A 22,848-nucleotide genomic window follows, 5' to 3' on the forward strand; every position below is an offset into this window, starting at 1 on the left:
CAGCCTCTCTCTTCTGATGGCATGGTAAGTGTGCAGCAGCCCTCTACTTGTCCTCCTTTGACTCCTCATGTCATGCCCCCATCTTTGCCAGTTTCCGGCCCTCCTCCAGCTGAGCCAGGTGTTCAACAGATGGTAGCACTGTTTGACAAGGTTCTGTCCATGTGCACTGCATCACTAGCCACTGGTCCTAGGTGCCCACAACCCACAGGTCATTCCCATGGGCACCGCAGTGCTCACCGTGCTTCGTGCAGAGTGTGTGGCTCACATGAACACACAACCCATGTGCATTGTAGGCTGTACAAGCTATGCCACAGCTGCTTTGACCCTGGACTGAATGCCCACAGTTGCGCCAGAAACCAAGCATTTCAGTCCCTCCTCCCACCAATGCTGCTTTAAACTAGCCAGCCCATGTAACGAGAGGGGTAGCATGGGCAGTGTTGATGAAACCCTCAGAAATGCAACAGACCCAGAAGCCATATATGTTAACTGCTGTAGTAGCCTCTCTGATGAGAAGACTGTTATTATGGGTTCACAAAGAGTTGGCAGGGCTAGTGAGTTGTTTTACACTCCAGTGTCGGTCAGTGGCTGGTGTTCCCTGACAGGCATGCTTGATTCAGGAAGTATGTCATGCACACTAAGTGAAGAGGCTGATAGCAAGCTAAGAGCCGCTGGTGTTGCTCTGATTCCGCAGCATGCCCCTGAAAATGTGGTGCTGGTTGGTTGCGGTGGCCTTCTCACACAACCGAAATGCATCTATGATTTGGACATTGAAGTATATGGGACTAGGTTTCTTGTGCCAACATTTGTGGTTCCTGGGCAAAAAGATGAACTCATCGTGGGGAGCAATGTGATCCGGCCCATCATTCAGAAAATGAAGGCAGATACAAAGTACTGGGAGCTTATTAACTCCAATTACACTGACACTGATTGTGAAGACTTCCTGCAGTTGCTGAGCTGTATCTCACGGTGGTCTGCTCCTGTGTTGCCAGATAAAGTAGGTACAGTCAGGTTGCGGAAGAGTGTCACTCTCCTGCCACAAAAAGAATATGTAGTTTGGGGAAAGCTGCCACCTTCTGCCCTTGTGTCTCCAGGAAGTACTGTCGTTGTGGAACCCACGTCAGCCCGTTCCACTCCAAAGAACATAATGGTGGGGCGCATTATAACACCCATGTGGGGAGATCGTTGGGTCCCTATGAAAGTCCTTAACCCAACAGAGAGCCCTGTGACACTTCGTCGCAATGCTAAGATTGCGGATGTCTTTCCTTGTATTGCTGTGGAGGACCTGCCCATCACTCAAGGTCTCTGCGAAACTCTGACTGACCAGCATACCAGTTTTCCCCCCTCATCAGACTCTGTGCCTGACTCTGCACAGCTACTCAAAGACGCTGGGTTGGCTGATATTGACATTGAGGGCTGTGAAGTGTCAGATGGGTGGAAGAGGAAATTGGTGGAGCTTGTGTTGACTTACCAAGATGTGTTCTCTAGAGACAAACTGGACTGTGGTGAGGTGAAAGACTTTGTCCATCGTATCCACCTCACTGACGACCGCCCTTTCAGGCTTCCCTATCACAGAGTACCACCGGCTCACTATCATAAGTTGCGAGAGGTGCTGTCAGACATGGAGATGAAAGGCATCATCAGTAAGTCCACCAGCGAATACGCCTCGCCACTGGTAATGGTTTTGGAAGAAGTCAGGTGACTTGAGGATATGCACTGACTTCCGCTGGCTCAATGCCAAAACCATTAAGGATGCTCACCCACTGCCCCATCAGGCTGACTGTCTTGCTGCCCTTGGTGGGAATGCTTTCTTCAGCACCATGGACCTCACATCCGGGTTCTACAACGTTCCCCTCCATGAGTCTGACAGACGGTACACGGCTTTCACTACACCTCTTGGCCTGTATGAGTACAACAGACTTCCCCAGGGTCTATGCAACAGCCCAGCATCTTTCATGCGGATGATGCTCAGCATCTTTGGTGACTTGAACTTTTCCAGCCTCCTGTGTTATCTTGATGACCTGCTGGTGTTTGCACCTTCAGAAGAGGAGGCCCTAAAACGTCTTGAGATTGTTTTCTCTCGCCTGAGGACCAGCAATCTGAAGCTGGCGCAGAAAAAATGTCACTTTCTCAGACGCTCTGTGAGGTTTTTGGGTCATGTCGTGGATGCTGGTGGTGTCTCAGTTGATCAGGATAAAGTGAGGGTTATCGCCAGTTTTCAGAAGACTGACCTTATGGATGGTGACGGTTGCACCCCTTCTCAGAGGAAAGTGAGATCCTTCCTTGGCATGGTGATGTTTTACCAGCATTTCATTCCAGGGTGCTCTCGTATTGCGAAGCCGCTCTTTGCTCTAACTGCCGGTCAGAAGAGGACTAAAGGCTGCCATGGGAGTCGGAAACCGGGAACCTTTCGCAAGCTCACCCCTCAAGACTGGACTCCTGCTTGCGAGAAGGCATTTGAGGGACTCAAAGGTGCACTCCTCAGCTGTGCGGTGCTGGCACATCCTGATTTTGAGAGGCCATTCATCCTTTCGACTGACGCTTCCATGGATGGGCTGGGTGCTGTCTTATCCCAGGTGCCAGCTGGTGAGGAGAGAGCAAGACCTATAGCCTTTGCTAGTAAGTCTCTCAGCCGCAGTCAGGCCAAATACCCAGCACACCGGCTTGAATTTTTGGCTCTGAAGTGGGCTGTGTGCGATAAGTTCAGCCACTGGCTCAAGGGTCACCGGTTCACTGTCTGGACTGATAACAATCCTCTCGCATACATTCTGACTAAGCCAAAGCTGGATGCCTGTGAACAGCGTTGGGTCTCTAAGCTTGCACCATACTGCTTTGAGATCAAATATGTTCCTGGAAAGCTGAACATCGTGGCAGACACCCTGAGCAGGGAACCGTTTGTGAGGCCTTTGGCCCAGCGCCTCCTGTCGGAGCCCTACTTTGAGCTGCTAGAGCAAGTCAGTGATGTGAAAGATGCTAGTGTCCAAGATGCCTTCCGTTTGACCTGTCAACCTCAATCGATACGCAGTGCTCCACCCTCTGCTGTGCTTGATGTGTCTCTGTCAACTGATGACGTGTCTTCTCTCATGTCTTCCCTCTGTGAGTGGGAGTCTGCTTCTCGCCAGCGTGCAACATCCCTCGCTGGTCACCTGACCTCCATTAGTCCACCTGACTGTGATGTCTCTCATGCGCTGTCCCATGCTGATCTCCTGTCTCATCAAACAGGGGATCCTGTGATCTCCAGAGTAGCCCGCTATGTTGAGCGTAAGCGCAGACCCTCCAGACGTGAGCGCTGTCATGAGAACCAACATACGTTGCGGCTCCTGAAACAATGGGATAAGCTCACAATGGTGTCCTCTACAGAGTTGTGAGGGACCCACTGACCAAACACAAGAGATTCCAGTTTGTGGTACCTGACTCCCTAAAACAAGTGGTGCTGTCTGGCATACACGACAATGCTGGTCATCAAGGCCAACCTCGCACACTCTCCTTGGCTCGTCAGCGTTTCTTCTGGTATGATATGGAGAAGGATGTGCGTGATCATGTGAGAAGTTGCCGCAGGTGTGTTCTCAGCAAGACCCCAGAGCCAGCAGCTAGGGCCCCGTTGGAAAGCATTAAGACCTGTGCTCCACTGGAACTTGTGTGCATTGACTTCTGGTCAGCTGAGGACAGCAACAACAAGTCTGTGGATGTCCTTGTGATTACTGACCACTTCACAAAATTAGCACATGCATTCCAATGCCCGGATCAGACCGCTAAGAGAGTTGCTAAAAAGCTCTGGGATGGATTCTTCTGTGTGTATGGCTTCCCTCAGTGCATTCACTCTGACCAGGGAGCTAGTTTTGAGAGTGAGCTGCTTGCAGAGCTTCTGGTTTTGGGTGGCGTTGCCAAATCTCACACTTCACCGTACCACGGAGAGATTTAATCGCACCCTTGGAAACATGTTATGGTCCCTCCCCCCCAGATCTAAGCAGAAATGGCCGCAGATGATACAGTCCATGACGTTTGTGTATAACTGTACAGCACACGAGACCACCGGCTTTGCGCCATTCTACCTGATGTTTGGGAGGGTGCCAAGGTTGCCAGTTGACCTCATGTTTCGGGATGTCCTTCATGACACCATTTGTGACTATGATACCTATGTCAAGTCACTGATGGATGACCTGCGCTCTGCCATGCTCCAAGCCCAGGAACACAGCACAATGGAGCAGAGACACCAGTCTGACCAGTACAACAGAAAGGTGAAGGGTCTGCCTCTTTCACTAGGGGACCAGGTGTTGTTGGCAAACAAGGGAGTCAGAGGAAAAAGGAAGCTCTCTGACAAATGGGAACCTGTTGTGTACACGGTAGTCGACTTGGATCCTGCTCTTCACATCTGCCGTATCAGAGACAAAGAAGGTCATGAGCGTGTGGTGCATCGCAACCTGCTCCTTCAAGTTAACTTTTTGCCCTTGGACACAACATTGAATGACGATGCTGCACATCCTGCTGTGAGCGTTGTCAGTGGCCCCCCTGAGTCTGACCTGGATGGGTCTGTGACATCTTTTGGGGGCACAGGAGCTGTACCTCCTGCCACCCGTACTGTGGATTCTGTCTCCAGCATTGCCGAGTGTGATGACCGCACACTATCATGGATCCATCAGCAATCCGCCGCTGACCCGGTCGAAGATGGCGTTCATGAGACCCCTCCCATAATGGGTGTTCCTGATCTTGGTGGGCTGGCTGGTGATGGAGCCTCCCCAGGCTCCTCTGCTGCTTTCCCGTCTCACAGTTTTCATTCTCTTGAACCCGAAAATGTGGACGTGGATCAAGGACTTACCACACGTTTTGGTAGAATAATTAAACCAGTTCGTCGCTTGATTGAATCAATGGCTTAACTTGAAACACTCCTTGGTGTTGAACCTGTTCAAGCAGCGGTTATCGATGTGTGAATTTGTTTATTTCTGTATGTTTTCCATTGCTATTGTTTTTGGAAAAGAAAAATACAAGCACAGAGTTGACTGTATTTTGTCAGATGCCCATAGATATTATGGCCTGTTTTGTGTGGTGTAAATGGCACCTCATTTTGTCTATAGTGTGTCCTGGGATCTTGCTAGGTGCCGAGCGGGTCTCAGGTCTCTTATCCTCCTTGGAGGAAGCTATGTTGCTGATCTAATTCACTGTATATGTGATGTGAATTTGTTTGAGGCCACTGTATCTGTTATTGTGGGTTTATACATTTTATTTTTATTTTTTTTGGTGTACTCTTTAGTATTTTGTGTAATTCTTGGGGGGGTGAATGTAACAGGGTCATAAATCACATTGTTATAATTACACAAAATGTGTCCTAAACCCCCAAACTGTTCCTTTTATACCTGACTTTTAGGACCTCCAAGCCTGTAGTTATGTTCATTATCAGTTAGAGCCCCTCCTCATTCTTTTCTTCTTCTTCTTTGGTGCAACCCTATAAATACAGTGTACCCCTTTTGCCTCTCCCCTTTTCTACAATTCCCCTGTGGGAGAGGTGGGTGTCATTTCTTTCCCAACACTGTAAAACGCTCATATAATGCATATTTAGCCACCTGGATGTTTCTGATTGTGATTTTAGTTCAATTATTGTCATTATTAAGCCTGTTTTTGTTAGATGTTATAAGTGTGTAGTATGTATGTATCATAAATGGGTTTTAGGCGCCATAAATGCTAGCATGGATATATACTTCTTGCTAGCTTGGAAGTTGTGGTGGGTTGAGCTAACCCTCTTCCCCACTGTTTGTATTTGGTCGTAGGAGCTGGAGTGGGCAAATTATTTACTTGGAGGCCTTTCTTTCTTTTACCTTTTTTGATCAGGTATGTCGGATTTCATGTTGTTGTTTTTGTTTTATCTTATGTCAAATATGTTACGTGTAAATCCATACTTTATGTTCAATGTAAAAATAAATGCCGCCCTTTTCTACAATTCCCCTGTGGGAGAGGAGCTGGAGTGGGCAAATTATTTACTTGGAGGCCTTTCTTTCTTTTACCTTTTTTGATCAGACACAACGCAGAATCACACCGGTTACATTTGCAAATATAGAATTTGAAAAATAACAAACCTAAAAAGATACACTAGGTACTTGATACATGTTCTGATGAGTTTTGGCAACCATTTGACTAACATATGTGTCTCACCTGCTCTTGTTCCATCTCTGTTCTGTCCTCATTCTCCATCTCCCTCTCTGTTCCTCTCTCGCCCTCTATGTGCTAAAAATCAAGCCAAATACCAACATCATCAAATATACAGTTGAAACCAGATATTTACATACTCTTCAGATAAAAACACAAACACTTTTTAATTGTAAAACATCAAATCAGAGTATTTTTTTACATTGATAAATATAAAAAACACATTTGTTAAATTTAAGAGTAAAGAGTGAAATTGTCTGTATTTCTTAATTATAAATGGCAGAAATTGTATTCAAAATTGAGGCACACTTATGGAGCTCCACAATTCTTTTCCTGGTGTCTTGGTTGACATCTCTTGATTGTCCCATGTCAAAGAAACAGAGGCTGTGTCCCATTTCAGGGTCTGCACGCTTGAAGTACGCATTTTAAGTGCGGTTACGTCACCGCCAAGCGACGACGGCTGTCCCAATTCGAAGTGTACTTGAAATGCATGCTCCAAATGCGCCGTCGATTTCCCCAAATATCAAGCGTGGTCCGGTGCACGCTTCGTGGTCCCATATATCCCACAATTCAGAGCGCGGCGGTGGGTGTGGATAATTTTGCCGCAAAATACGCCAGAAGGGAGCGGCCGAAAAGTGAACTGTCAAAAGTAAGTGTGGATGCCTTATATGCATCCACAGCTGTGCCACCAATTTACTCACATGGACTCTACTAACCTATCAGAAGCTTCTTAAGCTCAGAATGGAATCGTCTGCAGTTTTCTTATTAATTAACAATAAACTTAGTGTATATGTACTCCTAAATTTGATGAAAGTGATTAAAATAGACAGCTCTCTCTCTTTATTCTGACATTTAACTAATTCAAAAGATATTTCAATATTTATTTATCTAAAACAAAAACGTACAAAGCATAATATATAAAATAACATCTACCTGAGTTTTTTCTTTGAAAGAAGCTCAAGAAGCTTATGTCCATTGTTGTGTTCATCAGTACATAACTGAAACCGATTTAGAGTGCTTTGTTTAGCCGTGGAGGGTAACAACTGAAAATACGAAATAAACACACATGTAAGCTAAGACTCTAAAAAAACCCAGCATTGTTGTTTGTTTTTTCATTTAGCCATTTGTTGATTCACTCCAAGAGCAAGTAACGTAATATGGGTAAAGGGATCAGTTTGGTATCAATCTTTTGTGATACACCGTCATATTTACATTATTTATATAGTACCAATGATTTGCTGGTCAAACTTAAGCTCTTCTCTGTCTGCCTGGCTCCGCTTCTCCTACAGCAAACTCGCAGGCAGCAGCTTCTCCCCCCTCGCTCACATGTGTAAGTGCTGTGCTCAGTGGCCTAGTGCCTGAGCTCAGATCATACCAAAATTAGGGGGAATTTACGACTGTGCGCTATGTGCTTCGAATATTGTGTGTAGTTTTTGTTTTATACAGTTCTCAGTCAGGCATCTAACTATGAAACAAATTACACTCCAAAAGACCCCGGGCTTCTGAAACAACACCCAAAGCCCAGTAAGCCACCCGCCCCGCTCCGCCGATGCAATCAATCAATCAATCAATCAATCAATCAATCAATCAATCAATCAATCAATCAATCAATCAATCAATCAATCAATCAATCAATCAATCAATCAATCAATCAATCAATCAATCAAATAAACAAGCAAACAAAAACTCCAATGAAAATGTGATGATGCTCACACTTTAACTTGGTTCCCAGAATTTTTGCTTCATACTGATAACATGTCAAATTTAGTTATTGCAGATTTTTCCCAAATGTTCCAACTTTATCTTTAACAGCTTTGTTCTTTCGGTTACTGACAGTGTTCTTGATAGCAGTGGTAATTTCTGCAGCATGGCAATTGCTGTAGTCTTCATGTTTGTGATCCCTGAGATTTGTATTTCAACCAAAAACAAAAATCTTGAAGTCATAGGATACCTTTACTGCTTTTGCTATTGCTACGAGAGGTAAAAAACAAACAAACAAAAAAAACTTAAGATAACACCAGTTAATACCCCCCCTGCAAAGACACATAAAAGATATCAGAAGTTGGATAAAACACAAAGGAAATATATATAAAAATGAAAAAAAGCTAAAACAAACACACACACACACACACACGCACGCACGCGCGCGCGCGCGCACGCACGCACGCACGCACGCACACACACACACACACAGACAAAAACAAAAGTAATGTTTCTCGGGTGACAGTAACGTGACTGAACAGCTGTGGAAGTGATATAACCACAATATGTGAATGCTTGCAGTAAAACATGCTTAAAAAGTGGAGCCTTTGCATAAAGTCACAATACTACTGCAGTGACACCTTATTTTGTAAAGAAACGTATCTGCAGCATGTTCAAAATGTGTAAAACTGGATGGTCCTATGTCAGGCTGGCCGAGTGGTTTAAGCTGCTGCATTCAGTTTCCCCTGGAGGTGTGGATTTGAATCCCATTGTTGACATCATAAAGCTGGAAGGCTCTCAAAGGGAAACACAATCAAGCTTGACTGAAATTTGCAGATGGAACAAATCCTTTCTGGAGAGACATTTGATGGTCAGACAAGACAAAGGTCAAGCTATTTAGCCACAATGACAAGAGGTATGTTTGCAGGAGTAAAAGTGAGTTTTTCAAAGCTAAGATCACCGCTCCACCTGGAAAGCATGGTGTAGCTAGTAGCTCTGGGGATGTCTTGCTGCCAGTGGTTCTTCTGGATCGAATAATAAAGATGGAGGACTACCTCTCCATTCTTCAATGTGGAACTTGAAAAGCTGGACACAACTGGATCCAACAGGACAGTGATCCAAAGTACACACATTCGTGCTGGTGTAGGTCTATACTATTCATTTATCTTTGTGATTGGTCAGTGTGGGACGATGTGGCTGCTTTGCCTGAAACACAAGAAAGAGAAAGAGTAAAAGAGCTTTCAATCTTTATTTGCACAAAGTAAAGCTGTTCTCCACCCTAACTACCAGTAATACTGATCTTTGAAATTGCCCACATATTGTAGGGCAATACATACTTTTGTTTGGATGGCAGTGTTTTCACTGTTGCTAAATTGTATTTGTACTTCCAGTGATTTCAAATGAGGAAACTGTGTTACCACTCATGCAATGATATTAATGTGGTGTAAATGTTAGGTGAAGTGAGGCCTCAGTATCCACTGCCCTCCTTTTTCAGGAGCTTTTCAGAATCCATGCTCCCAATAAAGGTTTTTTTCAGTGCAATGTTTGCCAGCATCCGGTAGAAGGCCATCTCTGTACAATTTATTTTCTTTTTTCTTTTAAGCGTAACATATGACATGTACAGTGCTGACTCTGTGAAGAAATTAGCAAATTGCACTTATTTTTCCTACAAGAAGGGGTTAAATGTCAGATTTCTTTACACTGAAAGAAAGGGACACATTCGAAGAGCTTTGCACTGGTTGTTAGCTGTAGTTGTAATGGATGAAGCTGAGCTGTATTTGGCTCACAATCTAAAACAAATCTGACACCCCTAAATTATAATATGATCATGACATGTGGAATGTAACTCTGGAATTACTTAGGAATGTTGTGGACAGGAACCCAAGTCAGAAAATGGTTTTGTATTTGTGAAGTGAATTAGCAATAACCTCATACCTGAACTAATCTTAGTCTATTCTCTCGGTTAAGTTGTTTGACATTTCTTCTTTTTTACCAGCAGAGGGTAGCACAACACAATAATAGGTGGAAGATTTTCAGGAAATCCTACAGCAGGTTTCACTTAATTGCCTTTTAGACAGCTGAAAAAATATGTTCTCTCACAAGGATTTGTATTGCTTATTCAGCTTTAAAACATGAATATATATACATACACACACACACACATACACACACACACATATATATATATACATACACACACACACACACATATATGTATATATATATATATATATATATATATATATATATATATATATATATATATATATATATAATTAGGGAGACCCTCACTGTGTTGCAATTACAGTAAAGGCTGTAACTCATAGATTACATAATGACAAGAGCATAGCTTCTGCAAAGATACACAACGCACATTTAGCACATTTCCAGCAACAACCTGGTTGTACCCTCATTTTAGACTTCAAACTAACTGATTGACTGAGCTCAACCTACGGGGCCACAGTCAGTGTAAACAGGTGCAAACGCCTTCTAGTGTCATTTCCAATAAAGATAACCCTCCATGGCCACCGAAACAGTATCTTAGATATTTTAATACACAGTTAATGCTCATCATTTTGTCCAGCTTGCTGAGGGCGTGACAGAGATAGATATTAGGATTTGCAATTCATGAATCTTTCATGGTCATTTAAATCCAGACTGTATGTGCTGAATCTGTCTAAGGGGTTTTAACCTTTGTAAAGGCTGTTACCAGTTCAAATGCCTTCCATGCAGATTTCCATTGTGGTTCCAAAGCAACTGCCTAGGCATCCCATTACCTTGTACCATCTCCAGTGACTCAAATGTTGTTCCCTGTCAGGTGTTTAGAGGTCTGTGTTGTGTATTCAGCACCTGTGCCAGATTCAGTGGCCCTGCTCTGAGCTCTTTGATGTGTGTGTGTGTGTGTGTGTGTGTGGGTGTGAAAGAGAGAGAGGACAGGCAAAATGCAAAATGGACAGCCCCAGTCCATTTTGCTGCTCCTCTTCCCCATGACCACCACCTCTGAGTCCACAGAGGGCTATCCTGAAAGCTAAAAACCTTCACACACACATACACACACACACGCACACGCACACGCACGCACACACACACACACACACACACACACACACACACACACACACACACACACACAGAAATAAGCACACGCATATTTCTGTGTGGGCTTAGTCAAAAGCCACTGGTGGGAGCCTGGCTAAGAATTTATATCATAGTGAATAAGCTTTCACACACATTCCTCTCACACACTCAGATTAAGCTCATGAAAAACAAAAAAACTTGCTTCACAATGCCCTTTTCTCCTTGCGGCATCTTGTCATAGATCTAACAACCAGCATGTCTTTGAACACAACCACCTATAGTTTTGAGGATGCCATTTAGAAATTGTGATTTTAAAGGATGTTTCTTGTTGATTAGTACTTGGATCTTTTTGTTGTGGGAGCATCATGAAAAATAAGCCAAAAGGAGCAAAGAAAACACAAGAAATATGAACAGTAAGAATCTGGTATGGAAGGAAGAAGCTTAAAATCCCCAAACTCTCTGTTGTCAACATCTATGATAGTTCCCAGCTCCAGTTCCAAATTACAGAGTCATGATAGCTGTGCGTGCATAATTTTGCTGTCTGATGAGGGATTGTTGCCAACATTGTAGATGCATCATAAACTGTATAAACGCTGAATGTAGCCCCCCAGGTCAAAAACATACAGTCTATCGTCTGAAAAATGAAGCCAGTGTGAATATGCCCTAAATCTGTATTAATTTCTGTGGCCAGCAGGGGGCGACTCATCTATGAGATGACAACACTACTTCTCCTGAAACTCTTTCTGGCTGTTTGTTTGTCTGCAAACTCTTCCACCAGCATCAGGAGTTGGGCAACCAAGCTTGGCACACAGGTACATCTTAGGCCCCTGAAGGTTCTTATCTATATCAGATATTATGACCTCATCATGATCCCCAGCAACCACCTAGCAAACGGCTAAAATTACCCGCTTTTAATATTGATGTATCTACAACACAGAATTCTGTTGTTTTAATTTCACAACAGTAACATTTAATCTAACGCCACAAAAGCTGAATTATGAGATGATATATTACAACACAACATGTTGCCCAGCAACCACTTAGCAACAGGTTAAAGTGACCCATCTTTGGTACATAAACAACATCTGCCCCACGTGTTTGTGGTATGAATCACTAATGTCAAGTCCTCTTCTGTACACATATTGTTAATTACACTTCCTTTTAAAACACAGCAGATTATAATGCAGGGTATGTTTGAGGCTTAGCTACAATGTGATTGAAATGGTGATATCACATGGGTGCTCCATACTTTGCTTTACCCTTTGCTCCTGACAGCAAGATTGCAATGGCCAAAATCCTAAAGACAAGTCTTCAAAGCAGGAGTACACAAATATCGCAGTAGCTACGTACATTTTTTTCCCCATTAAGTCTGCATGTCTGCAAGTCGGCATTCATTTTAGGTTTCACATTCAACTTTTTAGAAAAATCGTCCATTGTTTAGATAAAATAGTTGAACACCTGGTTTATCACTCCTTTGTTTGTGAAATGAAAATAAAAAATTAGGCCCAAGTAGTAATTAACAGAATTGTGCTGCTTCTATGAACGACTACTAATGCAGATTATGTGCTAAATCGCTTCCTTATCTTTGCCATTGCCCCTCTGGATTTTAATTTTTCTCCTTATCTTAACATCTCTTTGTCTTTTCCTGTGTTTGTTGGTGATTATGATGTTTTTTTCTGGGTGTCAGTTTGCCCTTTTCTAACCATTTTATCAGTCAACTACAGCAATCTGTCTCCACATGTTTCTCTTTTTACTGTATGTGCTCTTCCTGTAAATCAGACTGCTGCCAGGTCTCAGCTTTGCAAGCAGTTCATCCAGTCTTGAATATTTTAGTTACAGGGTTATTGATTGGTTCTGCTGGGCCCATCTGGAAGCTTAAGCAGTGAAAGTGCTATATCTCAACGGTAGAAGACGCTGCATGGACGATAACTCCTACGTTTTTTTAAACGACCATATTCCAATAATACTAAATCAAATACATCTGAATAGCCACTTTCATTGTTATCAGCCCAAATGGGACACACACACACACACACACACACACACACACACACACACACACACACACACACACACACACACACACACACACACACAAAGTGACCCATCCCTGCTGCATTTGCCTGTGGGTGCAGGTGCTCTCCTAGTGGCTGGTGAGCCACACCAGTTAATTAATACCACTGGAGTGTGTCAAGAGAAAGGAAGGAAAAATGCTGTTGTTGGCAGAAAAGTGAATGAGTGACTTTTTAAACTTTTAAACTTCATTTTACCTCAAAACAGACTAACAGTTACGGGTCTGCATTCTTTGGGGTTGGACTGCATCCGTAGCCTTTGGGGGGAATACACAAACAAACATTCATACAAATGGAAACCCTAACACAGGCGTGGATGTTTGAGCCTGCGTACTGTATGATGAGGATGCTGGTGAAATGCATGTACGCATATGCGTGTGAGTCTTTCAAGACTAGACAGACTTGATATCCTGTTAACTTTGATCTCCTAGCTCGAAGTATCTGAGGTGGTAAATATTTTCGGATTTGTGACATTTTCTTCCTCTGATACTCTTTCCTCAAGAAACACGGATATACTGCGTAATCCTCTGTGTCAGCAGATCTCTTTATAAACCCATTTGGCGTGAGTGTGAGGTGTGATTTGTTTTCCTGATGAACAGCACTGACCATTACAAGAGAAGACACATTTAAGAACATCAGACAGAGGGGGAGCAGCTCCCCCAGTTGGTGTCTGCAAGCTGTCATGTTACCATCGTCGGTCTTCAAGCCTGGGCTTTCCATCAAAAACACAAAAATAATTACACACTCGGGCCACACAGTAGCAGAAATAAGCACTCAAAATAACACAGGGCACTCATGTCACAAGAAAAAAAAGAAGTCATTCACAGATATGTTTTTTATTTTCCTACAAAAATATTTTACAATAGAAAACACAGCTTAAAATATACACAGTCCACTTAGTGATGCAACAGCTGCAGAACCCTTCAACTCAAATATATCAGTCTATAGGTAAATATATCTTTACAGCAAGAATCAATTCAGCGGGGATACAGGGAACTGTAAAACTATGAGCTGATCAAAGCAATGTAAAAGATACTGAATTATAAACTGATTTCAATAGTAGATACAACTAAACTGAGTGGAAGGAATGCTTATAACCCAGAGGTGAAAATGAGCAGCTGTTCCTCACTTAGTCCGATGATTCAGGCATGGAAACTGGTCCGTCCACCTACTCATCCATGCATCCGTCTACCTCTCACAGCAGGAGTAGGAGCATTCAAACATTGATGCTCGTTGCAAGCACACGAGAGCACAGGCGGGATGTTCGTGTGTGTGCACGCAGTGGGGTTTATTAAAAGGTCGGTTCCACAAATAAAAAAAAAATCATGTTTACCTCTGGTGCTATGCTGCCTTGCAGGTAGTTTTGGTTTTATCTCTCCAGTTTGAGTAAAATAGAGATGAATGGAAAGCAGCAGTGCTCGTGAACACCACGCAGAAAAAGGACTCTGAATTACTTGCAAATTCAACAGTAGTGTATCTTTTCAGAAAGTGTTCCTGTTATTCTGAATAATTTACAGGTCTTGTTGCAAACTGGAACTAATTTTTAACACCAGAAAATCACTGTGAGTTCTGTAGGCTGGTCAGAGCAACACCAACATTATTTTTGGCATAGAAAATATATTGTGGTACTAAAATCTGTGTGTGTGATGTTTGTTTTTGTCTCTCTGTGTATGGACAGACTGCAAATCAATTTCCCATTGGGGACAATAAAGTTAGCAAAATCAATCTATGTACATAGCTGGTTATAATCTAAGTTTGAATATAAAAAGAAAACATGGTTTAGGTTATTTAAAACAAATTTTGGGCTGATATTGGATCAGTGCTCCTTTTTATAATGGGTGTATTCCTTTGCACTTGCCTTCAAGTCAAAATAAACTTAGTATGTTTGTCATGTGATGATTTGCTGCTATAAACCTAAAAAACATTTCTATTCACTTACAATTATTCCTTTGCAGAGATTTGGCCGTTAATCATTTGTTGAAGCCGTTTTCACACATGCACTGTGGCCCTTAACCGAGCACAAGCATTTTACATGGATCAGACAATAAACAGTCTGTACCCAGCCAGCTCACTAAAACAAAGTCCATGCGATGTCTGATTAGGTGCATGTGAGAATAGTGCATGTAACTGACCAGTGGATTACAGTTAGTGGGCTTTATGTGTCCTGCTCCCTTTCCAAAAGCAGAGTACCTGAAGTATCTGTTTGCTGCATGAAGAAAAATTATGACAATGCACCGGATGAATCTCCTCACTTCTTCTCGTGTGCATGTATGAAAACAGCTTGTAAAGCACTGAAAGCTGGGTGATGCCCATAAGAATGACTGCTTGATGGCAGTGCCCCTTGAAAGTCATGGTAAATAAATAACAGCAAATTTAGAGCAAAAAGATACTAAATTATATAAGAAGAATATTTTCCAGTTGTTGGTTTGTTCACTGGCCCTCTGTCCCATGCTTTAGCATCATAGCAGTTCAAAGCGGAGAGCCAGCGAGAGCGTCCAGAGAGGCGGCAGCAGCCAAACGAGGGACGGGGATGGGCGGACCCCTAAAGGCGAGGCGGTGTCAGAGGTGCAGGAGCACACCTCATATCCGTTCTCTGCGTGGTCTGGTTGGCGGTGCACGTTGACTCTCGTCTCTGTGCTTTTGGGCTGTGTGTCCGGAGAGTCCGACTGCATCTCTGTGCACAACAGCCAGTCTGTTGCGATGAGGCGGGGGTATCCTGCCTCCACCTCCATGTCGCTGCCTGGCACTCGCCAGTACTCCTTCCCCTTAAAGAAATAGGACGAGCCTTCGGAGACACAGATTAGAAGGTGGGGATTAGTGTGTGTGTGCATGAACTACACATAAAAGAATACAATACTAGACTTTATACTAATTGCAGTTCAGAATTGTCTTTGCTCTTCGCTCAAAGCTCAATAAGCAGAGAACACATTAAACACCAAGGGCTATAATTTGTACCCAGCGTGCTAAGTGTTTATGTTTAGCATTTTCACTTATTACCTTGCCCCACAGTACATCTGTTTGATAAACCAGAATGTGTGTGAACCAGGTGTCTACATCCATCATGGAAAATGATATCATTTAATTTAACAGCTGCGTTTTCCACCAGTGTGCCTTGGAGAGGAAACTCCGCTGCAGTTTACAAACTTGCATGGACCGTAGCAGAAAAACTATAAACCTGTCTCAGAAAAAATGACATTTACATACAAACTAAATGACCACAGCAAAAAACTGTGGAAAGAAATGCAAATTTGCTTGATTTTAACAAAAATATCCATGTGATATGAAAGACGGCATGCTTATTTATGCAAGTTGTCTCCTGGAAACTCTGGTGGTAATACTCCAGCCATCGCTCCGATCAGCACTGAAGTAACTGGTGAAACAGGTAATTTTTTAAATGTACTTTCATTTCAAATTTTATTTAAGAGTCATGAATCAAACCAGTAAAAATGGGACTCATGAAAATATACATGGAAAGTATATAAGGCAAAAACAGAGTTTGTATAATTCTAATGAAAGTCAAATATTGAAAATTTATATTTGGCATGACCACTTTTATTCTTCAACACACCCTGAAATATCTCAGGCAGCTTCATTCAAAGCTCTTCTCTGGACACTGACGGCCTTTTCTTTCTTTCAAGATGATCCTATATAGCTACAATAAGAGATCTGGGGGTGTGGGGAGGCCAATCCATGACTGACAATGTTCCAGTGTGTGTTTTTCTATCCAGGTATGCTCTTACTGTTCTAGCAGTATGCTTGGGATCATTTTCATGCTGAAAAATGAAGCTGTCAATGTGCCAATCAGATTCTCTCTACATGGTATTGCATGGTGGATCAAAATCTGATGGTACTTTTCTGGATTCATAACTCCAACACATTTGATCATCACTGTTGTACCTTTCTGTCCTCCTCTGTAGATAATCATTAAGATTTGAACCAGTAATTACAAATTTGGATTCATCATTCCAAACGACCTGTTGCCACTGATTTCCAGCGCACTTTTTGTATAATTTGTCACACCTCAGTTTTTTCCTGCCTTCATTAAGAATGGCTTCTTTACAGCCAACTTTCCAATCTTCTATTTTTGATGAGGCTTTAGCGAACAGTAAATGGATCAACAGAGGGGTCAGATGAATCACTCAGGTCCTCAGTCAGGTCTTTGATGGATTTACTGTTTCTTGGAGACTTTCATTTACTGTTCATCTGCAGTAAAAACTCAGAAAGAGCTTCAGTAATCCTGGAGAACTACTGCTCAAGATCAGTATAAAAAAATTACAAGAATGCCTGGTTCCTTGCACGCAAAATATACGTTTGCACATGCTGTACTTTCATATTAGGTATTAACATGTGATCCTTTTGAAGAAATAATTAAGTAAAACTGACATGCACTGGATATGTAGTATAAAGTGGATTTTGTATTTGCCTTTGCTGTTCAGACCATAGCAATGCCTTATGGGTGCTCTTGACATAATAATTGAACTGTCAGTTGATTGCTACTGATATACCCACCACTGTGCTTGTCTATTCACTACAAGGCACTTAAGTTAATTAGAGTCACCAGAATACCAAATGGGCATTGGCACTGTGCTTCTGATGTAAATGCCACTTTGCTGAGTGCCATTATGACAAATATTTTCAGGGTTTATCAGATGTGGTATTATGAATGATAATAACATACAAAGTTTGTGGGCAATATTTTCATCGCACGTTCTTTTTTCTTGCTCTATTTCTGATGCGGCTATAAGAGTATAGTGAATGCACTCATTGAAATTGTGTTCATTTGAGACAAAAAAAAAATTGAATTACAGGATGAAATGAAAAACTTAACACCTCCAAATGAATGCATTAATATGTGCTTAAAGTTTTGAATGTAGTTTACAAACTCATAATAAGCTTCCTGATCTCCCACAGACTGAATTCGTTAACGTGAAGGCGCCCACCTCCTCCAAGGCTGTTCACTTGATTCCTATGAATTTTTTCATTAACCAGTGACTATGACAAACAAGCAGAGGGAAGTAAACATGTGATAATGGTGTGACTCATTAATAAGTAAGTGGCAAGAGATAAACAAGTGAAGGAGTTTGAGCAAAGTGAAAAATGTTTTCCCATTGTTAATGGCCTTGGAGCTCGCCAAGTACAGAAGAGCTCCAAGAGCTATAGCTTTATAACTCCGGAGTGAATAGTGTTTGTCTGTGAATGCTTATTCAGATGTATATATACCTAAACCGCATCTTATTCTATCACAGTGTGTGAGGAAGTGTTGGAGGAAGTGGGGAAATGAGAAGAAAGACAATAACAACAAAAGATAAGGATTTATTAAGGCACCTGTAGCCATAATAGAAAATGCTCGATATTGTCTTCAGAACTGCTTTAATTATTTGTGGCATAAAGAGAAAGTGCCAGAAACATTCTTCAGAGATTTGGGTCCATATTGACATGATAGCATCACACAGTTGCTGCAGATTTTTCAGCTGCATATTCATAATGTAATCTCTCGTTCCTTCACAACCCAAAGGTGCTCTACTGGATTGAGATCTGATAGCTGTGGAGGCCATTTTACTTCAGAGAACTCATTGTCATAATTGAGAAATCAACTTGAGATGATTCGAGCTTTGTGACATGGTGTGTTATCACCTCAGGGAACAGGTACGCTGTGCTCACAAAGGGATGGGCATGGTCAGCAACAATACTCAGGTAGGCTGTGCCATTCAAACGATGCTCAGTTGGTCCTAAGGGGCCTAAAGTGTGCCAAGACCATATCCCTCACAGGATTACATCACCAGGAGCAGCCTAAAAAAGGCAGGAATTTATCCATATTTTCATCTTGTCGATAACAAATCCAAACTGAAATTCATCAGTCAAGGTTCTTTCAATTTCTTAATGTCCAATTTTGGTAAGCCTGTCTTGGCTGACACGAGTGTGGTGTCGTGCTGCTGTAGTCCTTCTGCTTCAAGGTTCGAAGCATTTTCTGCATAACTTGGTTGTATTACTGTTGCTCCTGTTTTTATGCTTATACTCATTTTGAACGTCAGCAGCTCGTGTTGAACATGTACTGTGTTGTTGCAGTGCGATTTGTTCATTAGATATTTGTGTTAATAAGCAGCTGAATAGGTGTACCTAAAAAACGTAGCCAGTGAGTGTATGTCTGAAGTAATGTACTGCCTGCATTGCTGTCACTTACTGTATGTTTTTGGTTATTGCACTAATGTTCATATCCATGCATTGTCCTTAAAAATGCATGCCAAACAGCTTTCATGTCAAACACAATTTCTGAAGTGAAATAAAAGGATGAGTGTCTGTACTCCCAGGACGCTTTGCCTCCATTTTCTACATTTTCTCAGGTCGAAACCTAGATGGTAAAATGTGGCAAGACCCACAGCTTTTACAAGAAATCCTCATTCTTATAATAGTGCTGCTCCTGAAATAAATGCTTTTGCTTTGTAGTTTGTGTTTGTGTTGGGTAATAAGAACAATTAAAATGCCTAAAAAGTGCAATGCAAGTTGATGTGGCAGCTGTGCTGGTCTAGCAGTTTTCCTCTAAGTGGGTGAAGGCTCACAGCACCTAGTAATCCTTTTCCTGTGCATAATCATGAGGATGTATTCACACTTAGTTGCAGCATAGTACAATAAAGAGCCCAAGATGCACTATCGTGCATGGAAACACACCTATGGAGTTTAATTCTTCTGGGTACTCCCAATCTTTACCCTACCTACACAGCCAAATTACAATCCTAAAGCAGCTCTCTGTTTGCAAAAAGCGTAGGCCACAGGGTCTTCACCTTTCAAACATGTCCTCACTTTCTAACTTTAAGTATCATTTTGATCTTCACAAAGAGAATATAGTACACATTCTACTTTCTCCTCTGTCACAGTTATTGGAAGATCAAACTTGTACAGTAGGGCTTAATGTCACTTTGTCTTTTTCAACTTGTTCTTTCTTTCCCTCAGAGATCAAGCGTCCTACAGCTGTCAGAATCTGGAGAATACACTTCATGTCACTGAGTTCTGGCTAATAATACAGCTTCTTTGACTGAAGATGAGTCATGAGCTGTGCAGAACAAATAAAGTTCATGAAGACAGTGAACCCTTTAAGTTTCATCCACCGTTATAGGTTATATAAGCTTGTGGCTCTATGCGGACTCGTAGTAGTTTTCACCTATATAAAGGGTGTAAACTAATTAGGTGATTTATATGATAAGTTATGCCAGTAACTTATCTTGAAGGACATCTTCTTTTTACTTCAGTGCTGAAATATGTGAATCAAAGAATGATGCTGTTATACTTTTGTAATTAAATCGTGTAAAAAGATGAAAACCAACAACACATTCCTCAAGCTTCTCAGTGAGTCTCTCGCCCCAAAGGCCATTAATGCTCACTAGGCATGTAATTTCTTTTATTAATCAATTAAAAATACTTTAACTTCCTTTGTGCTGCTTAGCAAATCTTTTCTGAAACAGGAATACATAGTGATATTTATTCACAACCATCTTTTGCTGTGTATTAAAACACACTAATCGGCACTTGTGTACCTTCATAGTGTCGGTGAGGTTGACTACAGATGGACTGCCCTGCCAAAGTTCATGATAATGATAGTGCATGTAATGGTGTGGCTCTCAATTAAAAACAATTAAAACAGCTCTATCGACCAAAGCAATGAAGCATGTCAGAGTGTCTTCACAGTTAATACCTTTAGCTACTATTGTTTCATTAGTTTTGGCCTTTTCATTAACAACAACAACAAAAAAATAAATAAATAATGCATGTCTGACTTTATGCAATGAACTGGGAAAACTGAACACAAATATAATTGGTCTCATTGGTCTCATATTTACCCTAATGACTGCTTTTGAGTAAATGCTGCCTTTAGTCATGGCAATTCTTAGCTGTGTAATAATGCACACTTATCAGCATTTATGTACCATGACAGTTTTGGTGAGGCTGAAAAAATAAAGACTGCCCTGCAAAATTCATACTCATATTCCCCTGATTGGCAAATGGTTACTGGAGGTTGCTGCCAGTTACTTGGTGAAACTGCTTGTTAAGCGGTAGATGGGGTTCCATCAAAAGGCTCATAGACAGCATGCAACACACTGACTTGTCCCTAAGCACTTGCCGACTGTCTGTGAAGCCTGAAAGTTGAAAAGCGTAAAACAAAGCAGAAACAGATCATTCGATAGTGACCAAATAACAAGGAGGCTTTTGATGAGCTGTTCAACAACAGCTGGGGAAAAGACAATTTTACTTTTAATTTTACTAGTGGTCTCTAGGCCTGTGCGACTAAGGCCTTAACTCAAGTTGATATTTTGACTCTACTAATTTGACAGTACTGCACATATAGTGTTAGCTGAGTGAGTGCTGTACTGATGTCAGCAGCTATGATTGTTTTTAGAATTACAGAAGCATTTATAGACCTTATGTCCTCTTTCCCTCCATTTTTCAACCATTTTCTATGGTTTTACTGTCATTTCCTGTTTTTCTAAAATTCGTATCATGTGAATGAATCTATATTTCTAACAACTTTAATATCTTTGTCCTGAAGTCTTATATTCTCTATTACTTACACATTCTTCGAGTATTTCTAAATAATTTTTATGGCAAGATGTCACCACGTGTCCTCTTTCCTCTTTGGTGTCGTATCACTCTCTTTCCCTTTGTCTGTTTCGATCTCTATTCTTTGTCTATTCACACTGAGATGGTGAAACAAACAGAGAACAGGCTTTGATGTGGCTTCAATTCCCAGGTCCCACGGTTTGTATATGTGCGTTTAGGCATACGGGTTTCCAACTTTTATCTGCTTTTAACTGGTTTTATCTCAAAACGATAAAAACAACAACAACAACAACAAAAAACCTCCAAAACAATCTTCATCCAAGCAAGTGCTTTAGCACCATTTAAGAATTATGAAAATTGATCAAGGCACACTACTGCGACTATAAAAGCAAAAACCAAAATGGATTTAAATTTGGCAAGTTTTGCAAAGACAGTTGGATCTTCTCCCCTGTGTCAGCCTTTCAACTTGAGTTTCAATTTTAGTAAAAGGAAATCAGAGAGAGCCAAATCTGCCAAGAAGGGTGGGTGGCAACCTGTAGATGCTTCACAAGGAGACAGCATCGAAGAGTATGGTCTGTTTTAGGTTCATAACCACCCCGTAAACTCTATCTAGACTAACCTGTTTACACGTGTGAACACCTTTCATTCACAAGTGTTCTTTCATGTAAACTGCACTTGCATGGGGTGGTGTAACAGGGAGCAGAAGGGTTGTTTCTTGTTGAAAATTCTGCAGAGGAAGAACAAGTACCCTTATGTGTACACAGATACACACACACACAAATATACAAACATGTGGGTAAACTCATCAAAGAGCTCGGAGACCTCCGAGTCTACAAGCTTAGAATACAGAACACAGACCACTGACAGGGAAAAGAGCTTTGTTGTATTTACATGCGCTGCAGGGTTGGTTAGAGACATCCTGGCTTCCACTGAGCATTCTCAAATGTTAAAAATAAGTGTCTGCTTTTTTGATGGATTTTCAAAATCCAAAAACACTCTCAAGCACCATCCAGAGCCTAATACACTGACAGAAAAGAACTGCTGCTTTTGTTTGAACACATGGTGTTCAGGTGATTTTACAACTCTTAACCAAGATACAGGAGTGATGTGTTGTGACCTTGACTCAGCTGGTACAGTGGAGCTATACAAAGTGATTACACTGGGCAAGCTCCAAGGTTTGACACTGCGAATATGAAGCAGTGTTGGCAGACAAGACCATGTGTGCAACGCCAATAACAGATAAAGGTTAAAAGAAAAACAAACTCCCAACCCTCTATTGACACATGAAAAAATTAAACAAATTAATAAACAA

At 41.7% G+C, this 22,848-nt stretch overlaps 1 protein-coding gene across 2 annotated transcripts in view; it reads right to left on the bottom strand.

Moving 5' to 3' along the window:
• Window positions 1–10,406: 10,406 nt before the first annotated feature.
• The window catches only part of LOC146514484 (matrix metalloproteinase-17-like), a 90,636-nt gene continuing 78,194 nt past the window's right edge, over window positions 10,407–22,848 (bottom strand). Inside the window, exons 10-11 of one of the 2 annotated variants that reach the window (XR_014875097.1) lie at window positions 14,186–15,771; window positions 10,407–14,154 (exon numbers count right to left, since the gene is read on the bottom strand). Coding sequence is in view for 1 of the 2 variants with exons in the window: in XM_085166459.1 (XP_085022585.1) it covers window positions 15,446–15,771 (326 nt within the window). In the remaining variant the exon portion in view is untranslated. Of the gene's footprint in view, window positions 15,772–22,848 lie in introns of both variants that reach the window. The other variant, XM_085166459.1, reaches the window with a different exon arrangement.

The sequence above is a fragment of the Neolamprologus multifasciatus genome, chromosome 7 (assembly GCF_963576455.1).
Source record: "Neolamprologus multifasciatus chromosome 7, fNeoMul1.2, whole genome shotgun sequence".
In the NCBI taxonomy this organism is placed as follows: domain Eukaryota; kingdom Metazoa; phylum Chordata; class Actinopteri; order Cichliformes; family Cichlidae; genus Neolamprologus; species Neolamprologus multifasciatus.